The sequence below is a fragment of the Nanorana parkeri genome, unplaced genomic scaffold (genome assembly GCF_000935625.1).
Source record: "Nanorana parkeri isolate BGI_ZX_2015 unplaced genomic scaffold, ASM93562v1 scaffold67, whole genome shotgun sequence".
NCBI classification, from domain to species: Eukaryota; Metazoa; Chordata; class Amphibia; order Anura; family Dicroglossidae; genus Nanorana; species Nanorana parkeri.
In genome coordinates this window covers 2144984-2157225 of record NW_017306335.1, presented here as the reverse complement: position 1 = coordinate 2157225, position 12242 = coordinate 2144984, and the positions used below count along the sequence as shown (strand labels likewise).

At 47.4% G+C, this 12242-nt stretch overlaps 1 protein-coding gene across 1 annotated transcript in view; it reads right to left on the bottom strand.

Moving 5' to 3' along the window:
* Window positions 1-4870, bottom strand: part of ARFGAP3 (ADP ribosylation factor GTPase activating protein 3) — a 37705-nt gene extending 32835 nt beyond the window's left edge. The window contains exon 1 of the mRNA XM_018576435.1: window positions 4670-4870. Coding sequence (XP_018431937.1) covers window positions 4670-4738 — 69 coding nt within the window. The 5' untranslated portion in view covers window positions 4739-4870. The remainder of the gene's footprint in view (window positions 1-4669) is intronic.
* Window positions 4871-12242: the final 7372 nt, after the last annotated feature.

The window sequence follows — 12242 nt, the reverse complement described above, 5'->3', positions numbered from 1 at the left end:
TTCTTCATTCTCCCGTCTATGTCCGCGCCCATCAGCTGCAGCCACTTCCCGTCTATGTGCACTCACTACAGCGTCAGCCACTTCCCGTCTATGTGCACTCACTACATCATCAGCCACTTCCCGCCTATGTGCACTCACTACAGCATCAGCCACTTCCCGTCTATGTGCACTCACTACATCGTCAGCCACTTCCCGTCTATGTGCACTCACTACAGCGTTAGCCACTTCCCGTCTATGTGCACTCACTACATCATCAGCCACTTCCTGTCTATGTGCACTCACTACAGCGTTAGCCACTTCCCGTCTATGTGCACTCACTACATCATCAGCCACCTCCCGTCTATGTGCACTCACTACAGCGTTAGCCACTTCCCGTCTATGTGCACTCACTACATCATCAGCCACTTCCTGTCTATGTGCACTCACTACATCATCAGCCACTTCCTGTCTATGTGCACAAACAACAGCATCAACTACACATTATTGCCCCCGATTACTGATCGTGACAACAGTGGACCGCTTGTGCAAAGTATGCCGACACGGCCAGTTGTAGTCTTCATCATGGTGGAATGCGACATGGTGACAACATCAAACACAATTAGGAGACAGAGGTCACCCTATAACATGAAGTGCCTGAACAAGGACCTTCATAGCAGGATTACCAGGGATTATTTTCATGAAAACTGCAGAATTAAAAAGACATTAAAGCTTATATGAATCAGCAATTGGGTCCAGATCTACTTGAAAACTTCATCCTTCATCTAAAAAGTCATAAGAATAAACATGACTGGCTCAGGTCATCAAAACTAACATTCCTGCAGGTTTCCACTTCCCCGGGTATACCTGGAAGGGAAACAAACACGTGTACTTCACACAAAGAAGAGAGACAAACAAACACAGGTGACTCCGTGTTCCCAGAAATTCGCAAAGCAAACATATCTCTCCTGAGTAAGCAAATAAAAGCAACAATATATATATATATAGTATCCAAGTGTCCAATTAGCTTCTTAAATTTGACTCCGAGCACAGAATGGTTCAGGCCAGGTTCACACTTGCGCGATCTGCGACAGCGCAGCAATCATGCCGTGCGGTCACGGAGTGGCACAGCACTGATCGCGCTGGTGGTGCCATTCGTTTCTAATGGCACCCCAGTCGCGACAGGCACTCGCGTGGGATTCTGCCCGTGGACTTGAACACGTTCACGGCTAAAGAAGACGCGCGTCATGTGTCGCAAAACAAGGCACATGTACGTTTTTTCAGAGATTGCCGCGCAGATGTTACCCCATTGAAATCAATAGGGCCACGCGACAACTTCTGTGTGCACCCACACACAATCACGCAGTCCCAGGACACGCGTCCCGGGATCACCCAGGTCTGCACCAGCCCTCAACTATATTCATCGGTATCCACTAAGGATATAAATCCTCTGTGTGTTCCAAGTGCATTTACTAACCCAGGCATTACCTTGTAAAAGTAGTAGTGACATCATCGCTGTGCTGCACATCATCAGTCTGTGCAGACAGCAGAGCTGTTGGAGGAACCCAGCAACTGCACCCACTACATTAGGGGTGGGCAACTGCAGACCTCCAGCTGTTTTGTGGAACTACAAGTCCCATGAGCCACTGCAAGACTGACAGTTATAGGCATGACTTGCAGAGACATGTTGGGATTTGTAGTTAAAACTCAGCTGGAGGTCCCAAGTTGTCCACTACTGCACTACAGGCCGCCTGCAAAAAATTACCGGAGGGGGAGGATACAAGACCAGTCACCCTGCACAAGGAGAGAGAGCAGCAGTGAGCGGTCTTTATTACAAGAAGCTTCAAGTACCACGCTGAATTACTGCACAGATCTGGAAGCAATGCACAAAGCTCCCCAAGATAATAAGAATACACACCACTCTTATCCCGGGGTCCAGCTTTACATAAATGTGCCAATTATACAAAAGGCCAACGTGTGATACAATATTTTGCCCACAGCAATCAGATCCGTTCATTCTAGAACTAGTACTCCAAAGTGGGGGATCTACATATCTGATAACACCGGGCTGATTACTGCATGTCAAAGAAAGCCAACTATGACCAGGTTTATACAAAAGCCTGAAGACCGTCACCACAGGTCCATTTATAAAAGGCCAGTCCTGTAAGAGAGACCCATCTATACTTATGTTTGTAGTGGCCTGTGTCTTCAAACGCTGCTGCTTCACTGCTCGCCAGCTTGTGCATCACTACAGGATGTGCGGGTCAATGGAGGAACCACTGCATGCTGCAGGTGGGACCTTCTGGAAGGCTTAAATACCCATAGCGGCTGGGGAGCATCGTTTCAAGACATGGGCCACTGGAAAGGCAAGTAGACAGACTTTTTTACAAAGCAGACCTTTTATTATTCTGGTGATCCTGCCAGCAATTTTTTCCCCCCCCCCCCCCATCTTCATTTAAAGGAGAACGGTGACCTAACTTTTTTGGCCATAGTTCTCTTCAGGGTCACAGGCAGACATACACTAATGTCCTCATGACCCAAAACTCTGCATATAGCGGGCTATTGCCCACTATGTCGGGAGAGCACAAAACCACACTGCAGCCGGGACAGATCCCGACAATATTGACGGCATCCAACCTGCTGGCTGATTGCCAACTCGCTCTGCCTCTCTATAGCTGTGCCCGCCCCCTTCCCTGTCCATTCCTCCAGTCAGCACTGGAGAAATGCAGAAGGGAATCCCCCAGGGAGCCATGAATAGCAGGGAGAGGATCAGGAAGTCAGTGATTAGTGGTAGGTGTAGGTGTTCGCTGACTTTCAGATCAACAGACCCGACCTGTGACAACTTCAGTGTCACCGGTCGGCTTGAATTAAAGGATCAGTGTATTTCACTCACCTCATAGTTCTCCTTTAACAGGCTTTTAACTTTTCTTGTCCAGCAAAACTGGCAAATAGCGGGTTGAGACGGGGCAATTTTTTTGCCTTTACTTACAAAAACTGGTTTTCCACTTTCTGGTTGAGTGAGGCACTGGTGATGTAGTCCCGGCTACATCACAGATGCATCCTGGGCAAGCTACATCTCCAGTGCCTTCCTGGGAAATCTCATCTGTAACCTGCAAAATCTTGGGTGATCTCGGTGGAAAGGCCTTTCTCCCCCTGAGATGTTGTTGCATGTTCCAGGAGGCAGGCCCAGAGTTCCAGGAAGTAAAGGGAGATCAATTCATCTGCCCTTAGGGCCCGTTCACACAGGATGCATTCAGGCCGAGCTGGGCGGTTTTTCCAACTAGGCCCGAACACAAAACAAGGCAATTTGCCTGGTCACAGATAAGCATTGCAGAGGTGTGCCCTAAAAATAATTACATGCAGAACTTTTTTTTTTTTTTACTGAGCACCACAGTGAGACATGGAAGGACCGCACCATACCAGTGTGCCCATAGAACTTTATAAAATGTCATTTGTCACATTTCAATAAAGTTCTAACAAAAAAAACAGTGTGATGCATCTTGATCGAGCATGCGCACACACCAGCAGCCATGTGGTGTAGCGTGGCTGCTGGTGAGTACAAGCCCTTAGTGAATATGGCCACCGTGAGAACGGGGAGGAAAAGTGAAATAAGATATGTAAAGAATAAAAAGCTGCAATTATGTAGTAGTATGTGTTTGTAGATTGTATTCATTACTACACAGTTCTGGAGGGGCCTTTGTTGTCATTTTTAAGATAATGGTGAAGTGTTAGCTGGACTTTTATAATTAAAGGAGAACTATGAGGTGAGTGCTTTTCACGCGGATGCAGACATACCCTGTTTCCCCAAAAATAAGACCTACCCCGAAATTAAGACCTAGTATCATTTTTGGAAATCGATAAAATATAAGACCTACCCCAAAAATAAGACCTAGTTGTGATAATTCCCAGGGCCGGGAATAAGGGGGAACTTGAAGAGACGCGGGAGAGAATCAGCGGTGCCAACGAAGCCAGCGCTAGAGGAAGCGAGGCGGCACCCGAGGAAGCAGAGCCGCATAAGCTGATGTTTCCTCTATAGCGCCGGCTCCTGTCACAGGCGGAGTGATACCAAATGTACTCCGCCTGTGGAGGAACCGATAGTGAAAGTGCGCTTCGCTCATTCTGGTTACCAAATTGCTCTTGGAAAGGTATGGCACCCCTGATTGCCCTGATCACCCTATTCTTAACTTTGTCATTTTGGATAATTTAATTTGGATTTGCATTACCTTTGGATTGTTGTACATTAAAGAAAAAAAATAAGACCTACACCGAAAATAAGACCTAGTGTGTTTTATTGAGCAAAAAAAAATAAGACAGTGTCTTATTTTCGGGGAAACACGGTAATTGTCGGGATCCGCTTCTCAGGACAGCTGTCAGTCTAGCCCATCCAGTTGTTTCTCCTCCCCTACTGTGCCCCAGTTGTCCCCTCTCCGTGCCAGGGCCAACTCCCTATGCCCTCCTCTGGTGACCAGTCTACATGTGTCCACATTACTTCCTGCGCCCCGCCAGGTGAAGCCCCATCACCCCTTCCCTCCCGGGTGTTGATTTCCAGGGACACACATCCACTTCTCGGCCCTGAGCACCCCCACTGAGGGACCGGCACACCACAGCTGATGGCGGCCCACAGGGGACTGACAGCCTGGCAGGACCATTACCAGGGACCGCTCTTCCCGTCATCCGGCCCTCCTCCTCTCACCTTATTAGTGGGGACTGAGCGGAGCCGCTTGAAGATTGCGGCAATGTCCTGCTTATGGGGCTCACTCATCCTTCCGCCTCACCGATACACCGAACACTGCGAGGGCCACGTCAACAACCGCCGGCTACGTCACCGCTCCAAGCCCCGCCCACTACCGCACCACTCGGAGACCCGCCTTCTGTCTGAATCAGCGCTCAGCGACCCTCCCCCTGTCTGACAAAGTGCTCCGAGCCCCGCCCACTAAACCATCCCTCCGTCTGGTAAATTGCTCCGCCCACTGCCTCACAGCTACAAACCATTTGCCCCCTGCCTTTCCTTATACGCCACTCCAAGCCCCGCCCACTACATCATCGCACCAATAGCAGCCTTCTGTCTGACTCACCGCCACATACCTCAACGCTCCGAGACCCGCCCTCAGCCTGACTAGGAAGTTCGCCACTGTTACATGTATTTTTGCCCCGCCTCCATACAGACATTACGCAAAAGGACATCCTCGCTATCGCTCTAAGTCCCGCCCCCACACTGACTGCTACGTCGCCGCTTGGACTCTAACCTCTGATCACCTATGTCCTGCCTCCTGCTCGTCTCTTGGCCAAAAACCCTCTCGCTCCACTGGGTGAGTCCCGCCCCATACTGACTGAACGTCACACTATTCATGTGACGTCAGACAGGATGAGGACATCTAGTGGCGGAAAATAAGTACTGCACGGGAGAGCTCCGGGGTGAAGGTGAGTATTGCAGCCAAAACTTCATTCGTGGGGCTCATGAACGGGGGCGGGGGTCAAATACAGGCATATTGTCATATCCCCAGCCGCTGCGTTTCCTCCTGTCCATAGGAATGTATGGTTACAAAATGCTGTGCGTAAGTGTACATGTGTAAACACATGCTCATGGATCTAAGTTCCCGAATGCAGAACTTTTGCTTTCTGAAATTCAGGAGTCACGCTCCTCTGCATGTACGTGCCAGTACAGCCGTTTACATGCACACACCGGCGTGCAGCGTTTTCTGCCTCTACATTCCTATGGACAGAAAAAAAAAGCAGCCTAAAAAGTATTTTTATTTCTGTGTCCCCGTTGCAGATTTCCCCTCACTTCCTGTCTGGTAAAACGTTGTCAGCAGGACAGGAAGTGAGGGGATATCTCTCTAAGGTAGCAGTAAACACCTGATGGGGCTCATAATCCTTTCTCACTGAAAAGGTTTTGGGTGGACATAACATTTTTATTTCTTTTACATGTTTTTTTTTAATTGGCCCCAATGATGGCTACGTTATTATACCTGCCGCCCATTATTTGTTACAATAAGGTGTATGTGAAGGCACGATTTTGTAGTTTTGGATGGAGTGAGGGAACTCATGAACCCCTGTCAGGCTTTTATCGATATCTATGTTCTAGCTCGGAGAGGGAGTGATTCATCCTCTTTATTTGTCCTGGTGACTATGCTGCCGGGATGGACCCTTGATCTCTGTGAGGAAGCAGTGGTCTCTCTGCAGAAGTCTGACACGCCCCCTACTATGTCACACCTATAACCCTGTAACCAGCATAGCTCATGCGCCCCGCTGGCTGATTGGAGAGCTCTGACTCATCAGGGAGCACGGCAGACCTCTGCTTCCCCACAGAGATCAAAGGTCCTTCTCTGCAGCAGGGTGCAGGCCTTTCTACTCAGGCTGTGGCTGCTTTCTCAGGAAAATGAACTGTAAGGGTTTGTTCACACCAATTGTGGTGCGTTTCAGCGAGGTAGCTACTGGAACGCACTCTAATCGCACAATAAACTCCCTCCTTTTTCTGGGGTGGGAGGGGGCGTGGCGGTGCATTGAAGTCAATGGCACCGCAGCCATGCCCCCGGCCGAAGTGAGATGGTACGCGTGGCAAAACATTGCCTGCATTCCAGTCCAGTGCGAACGCAAAAAAATGCTGCTGCATACGCAATGTCAGCACACGCGTGCCTGACGTCATCACGCACAGGTGCACGATGACGCCGTGAGCATGCGCGGCCACCTTGGTGATGGATTCTGGCAGAAAGAGGAGAGGATCCATGACCGAGTGCCCGACTTTTCAGAGGGGTCACCCCTCCAATGGTGTCACCCAGGGGCGGGCCACACCCCCCTAGTGACGCCACTGGTCCTAAGACTTTGTACAACTATTCTTCTGATGCTCCTGGAATGTGGCGTGTGTTTGGCTTAAACCAGGGGCGCCCACTATTTTTCGTCTGGAGATCTACTTTTCAAATGACGAGCTCATTGAGATCTACCAACGAAAAAACACCTGCGTTCAGGGGCAGGAGGGGGCGTAGGCTGCGCAGGCAGGTCCCTCGCCCACACTGCGATCGCCTGCATTAGTGCCGGTGTTCCAGTGCAGTGCGATCCGCAAAAATGCTGCAAGCACTATTTTTGCAGATCGCACTGGACCGGAATGCAGGCACTAATTCCAGTACATTACATGTCCCGGCGTCCTGTCCTCCCGTGGTGCTCGTGTGGCCGACGTTGCACATGGGGTGTCCTGCACCTTTCCATCTGCAGCGTCTGACACATTCAGCCGGCAGCCGCACGAGCACCACGGGAGCATAGCCGTAGCCAGCTCCTTTTGCGCCTGAGGCAAGAAAAAAAACAACGTTTTTTAAATTTATTTTTTACTATTTTTTATTTTATTTTCATTATTTATTTTTATTTTCAATTATCATTTTTTTTTTTTACTCTTGGGGGGGCTTTGGGGAAATATTAGGGATCTAAAAAGACCCCTGATATTTCCCTTTTAAAATAGAAAAAGAAATTGAGGACATAAAGTCCTCAATCTTTTTTTCTGCAGCCTCTATTCTAAATGAATGGAAAGCACAGAGGCTTCCCATTCATTCAGAAAATATTTTACTATCGAGCTGTTTCTGCATGGGGAAGAGCCTCTGCACAGAGTGCTTCTCCCCATTGAGAAACTTATGAATGAACAGGAGGTGATGTAAATCACCTCCTGTTCATTCATTTATAACTGGGGACACATAGTATTATGTGTCCCCAGTTATTTACAAACACTGGAGTGATCAGACGATCCCTCCAGTGTTTGTCCTGCACAGAGGATTGGTACATACTACTGACATGTACCGATCCTCTGCCGCTCACTCGTCCACGCACAGGGGGCCTGCAACTTCTCTGGATCCCCCTGCCAGCGGGGGATACGACGAGCCGCGGGGGGGGGCGGAGCCGCTGTGACAGTACGGACGAGCAGTGAGGGGAGAGAGAGGCGCCGGCTGTCAGATCCTGGCCGAGCATCTCTCTCTCTCCTCACTGCTCTGCATTAGTTAGTGACAGCGGCTCCGTCCTCCGCCCTCCCCTGCCGCCGGTTCCTTCACTTCTTCTCGGATCCCCGCTGGGGAGAGCAGCGGGGATCCAGAGAAGCGGCGGGAGGAGAGGACATGGCGATCTACCAGTGATCGCTACGCGATCGACTGGTAGATCGCGATCGACCTTGTGGGCACCCCTGGCTTAAACTAAGAGTTGAGTGGAAAAATAAACAGATCCGCTGGCAGGATCAACAGGTATTAAAACTATGGAGGTTGCTGCCCATGGCAACCGATCAGCTTCTCTCTTTCATTTTGTTCAGTCGAGGTTTGAAAATGAAAGGTGCATGCTGATTGGTTGCCATGGACAACTGCTCCAGATTCTGTTTGCTCCAGTATAGATAAATTCCCCTTAATGTGATGGTGGGACTCAGAAAAAAAGACAAAAACTGCCGTGTCAGTGCCAGTGACAGACTGTATCATATATGTCATTTTTTATTTATTTTAATTTTTTCCCCCCAGAGTTCCACTTTAACAAGTACAAAGAGAATTCAATGGGGGCCCCAATGGCCCATTCTTCATCTGAAAATGATATTCTCCTGGCAGTCGTGGGGAATCCAAAGGTACTTTCAGAGTCCCTGACCAGGTACAAGTACGCAGTTCCCGATTCCTCTAACTTCACATGCTCGTTCCAGGGCTATGACCAGGACAGAGATGAGTCCAGGGGCAGCCGGGCGAAGAGCATTTTGGTCGCAAGGAAGTCATCAGTCCAGGGGCAGCCAGCTGAAGAGCATTTTGGTCGCAAGGAAGTCATCAATGACCAAGTGTCTCAGCGCAGGTTTCCCATCAATTGCAGTGCAGTTGACTCATTGGGGTCACTGTTTCCTTTGCGTGTGTTGACGATAAATTGTAGCCAGGTGATGTGACCACAAAGTCAGACTTCCTTCACTGGTTATATATACAATACACGAGAACAGTGATCACTACCACCACCATCATTCTGCACGGAGATGGGACTGCTAACACGACTGACGCTGCTGCTTACAGGTAACTAATTCACTTAGGGGTCTATTTATTTATTTATTTATTACAGGTATTTATAGAGCGCCATCAATTTATACAGCATCTCACATATTACACATTCACATCAGTCCCTGCCGTCATGGAGATTACAGTCTATGGTCCCTATCTCACATGCGTACATACACACACACATACATACTAGGACTGATATAGACAAGAGCCTATTAACCTACCAGCATGTCTTTGGAGTGTGGAAGCAAACCAGAGTACCCGGAGATTTATAAACAATTTCATTTGTCCTTCTTTTACTACTTTCTCCTTTAAATGTCCCCAGCAAGTGATTTTTCTTCAAGGGCAAAAACGTTGAATACCAGTGAATGTCACAATATGAAGAAACAACATATACAGGTGAAACTCGAATAATTAGAATATCGTGCAAAGTTCATTTATTTCACTAATGCAACTTAAAAGGTGAAAGTAATATATGAGATAGACTCATTTAATGTTACATTGTTCAAACACTAAATACAATGTTAACTGTGCAAAAATACTAAATAAAAGTGAATATTACACTGTGCAAACATACTAAATACGAGTGAATGTTAAACTGCAAAAATACTAAATACGAGTGAATGTTAAACTGCAAAAATACTAAATACGAGTGAATGTTACACAGTGCAAAAATACTAAATATGAGCGAATGTTCAATTCTGCAAAAATACTAAATACAAGTGAATGTTACACTGTGCAAAAATACTAAATACGAGTGAATGCTACACTGTGCAGAAATACTAAATACCAGTGAATGCTACACTGCGCAGAAATACTAAATACAAGTGAATGTTAAATTTTGCAAAAATACTAAATACGAGTGGATTTTACACTGTGCAAAACTACTAACAACAAGTGAATGTAACACTGTGCAGAAATACTAATTAAAAGTCAATGTTACACTGTGAAAAACACTAAATCCAAGTGAATGTTGTACTGTGGAAACCACTAAAAATAAGTGAATGTTACACTGTGCAAAAACACTAAATACGAGTGAATGTTACACCGTGCAAAGTTATAGACAGGAGTGCGGATTGGTTACCATCCAGTCAATATTGTTACATTGTATTCTGAATGACCCTTCTGCGCAGTGTCCTAGATGTTGATCCGAAGCACCATCTTACAAGGCAGCGTCTCCAGCCTTGCATCTTATATAATGGGGTGTGTGCTCTTAGGCAGCAATTTTACTTGAAGAACTTGGAAATGGAAGACATGTTCACGTTAGTTTGATATGATGTTGTTTTTCTCCTGATATTTTAATTAGAGATTTCCTCTCTGTCTGTACAGGTCTCTTATGGTTGTATGTTCCTGGTTTTGGATCAGCAGATGACACCATGACCATTCCTTGCTCTTATGCAGGTCATATATACACAAATTCCATGTGCTGGGGAAGGGGGTCCTGTCCGTACTCCTTGTGTAACAATGCGATCCTGCACACAGATGGCAGCAAAGTAACCTGGAGGAAAGCAGATAGATACCAGCTGATGGGGAACATTGGGGAGGGGAATGTGTCACTGACCATCTCTGAGGTGACCATGGAGGACGCTGGAACATACTGCTGCCGTGTGAAGATCCCAGGATGGTTCAACGACCTGAAGCATAACATAGATGTGGAGGTACAAGAGGGTGAGTTCCGCCCCCACAAAGCTACTGATATTCCATAGAACTCCACCCACCCACCTCATATTCCATATTTATCTGATTAAAAATACACAATTTATTTATTTAATCATTATTGTTAGCACTGAAAATAACAGTTAAAGGAGAACTATGGGGTTAGGGCTTAGGGTAATGGCAGGACACAAATTAGCGTCCTCCCATCACCCTAGGCTCAGTATACTGCGAGCGGTATACTGAGACACCCGCAGCTGAAGCGGATCCCGCCAATTATGTCTGGATCCGCCCAGCTGCGTGAGTGACAGCTGGCTCTGCCTATCTAGAGGCAGAGCCAGCTGTAACCTCCCCCGTCCGATCCGCCAGTAAGCGCTAGCAGGGAGGGGGGAATCGAGCCCCTCCCCTGTCACGGCAGAGAGCTGTAACAGGATAGAGAGGTGAGCGAACGCCGCTATGTGTTCGCTCACGTCCCGATCTACTGAGCCGACCTTTGAGAGTCTCATTGTCACAGGTCGGCTACAACTATGAGGTGAGTGAAAAGCACTCTTCTCATAGTTCTCCTTTAAAGAAAATATATATTAGAAGGAACAGTAGCATAGAATGGTGGCTGAGAAATTATTTGGTGCTTCCTAACCAAGTATGGAAATGAGTCGTTGGTACAATATAACACACACAAGAGGATGGCACATTATTTATCTTGCTGTTTATCGTGTTATGCAGATACAAAGTCATATTTTAGAATTTTAACAAAATATTTTTCTGGCTATTTACAGCAAATTGGTCAACTTGTGATAACATTCCAATGCAGCAGTGGTAAGGGGCTCAGTGTATTTTGGTCAAATGAAAAGTTGTTGTAAATACCCACTTTGACACTTTGGTCAAATTTAGTGAGGCACCCATACCAATACTGGTATCGATATTGGGGCCAATACTGGGCATTTTCACTTGTACTCATGAAAATGCCCTGATACTAAATGCCGACACTGGCACTTGAAATTTTTAAACGGAAGCGGCTGCCTGAGGTCCCACGCTTGCTGGAGACCTCAGCAGCCTTCCTGCAAACTGCGGCGTTACGTGGCACCACACATCTCCTCCTTTCCAGGGAACCACGCAGCGCTGTTTACATCGCTTCCGACACCCGCACCTACCTGTGAGACCATCCAGACTCCTAGTGAGACCATCCAGACTCCTAGTGAGACCCCGAACAGCCCACCTCAGACCCCACACAGCCCACCTGAGACCCCGCACAGCTCTCCTGAGACCCCGCACAGCCCTCTTGAGACCCTAGAAACATCAGGCCGCCACCCCGAAGCAACACAGAGTATGTAGCTTCATATTATTCAGCATTACTGTATAATGTATTGCTGGGATTTGTAGTCCTGTTTATGGTGGTATTCTGCCAGGCTGTATAATGTATTACTGGGATTTGTAGTTCTCTATAGCAGGTGGTATTCTGCATTGCGGTATAATTTGTTGCTGAGATATGTACTACTTTATAGCTGGTGGTATTCTGCATTGCTGTATAATGTATTGCTGAGATTTGTAGTCCTCTATAGCAGGTGGTACTCTGCATTGCTGTATAATGCATTGCTGAGATTTGTACTCCTCTATCGGTAATTG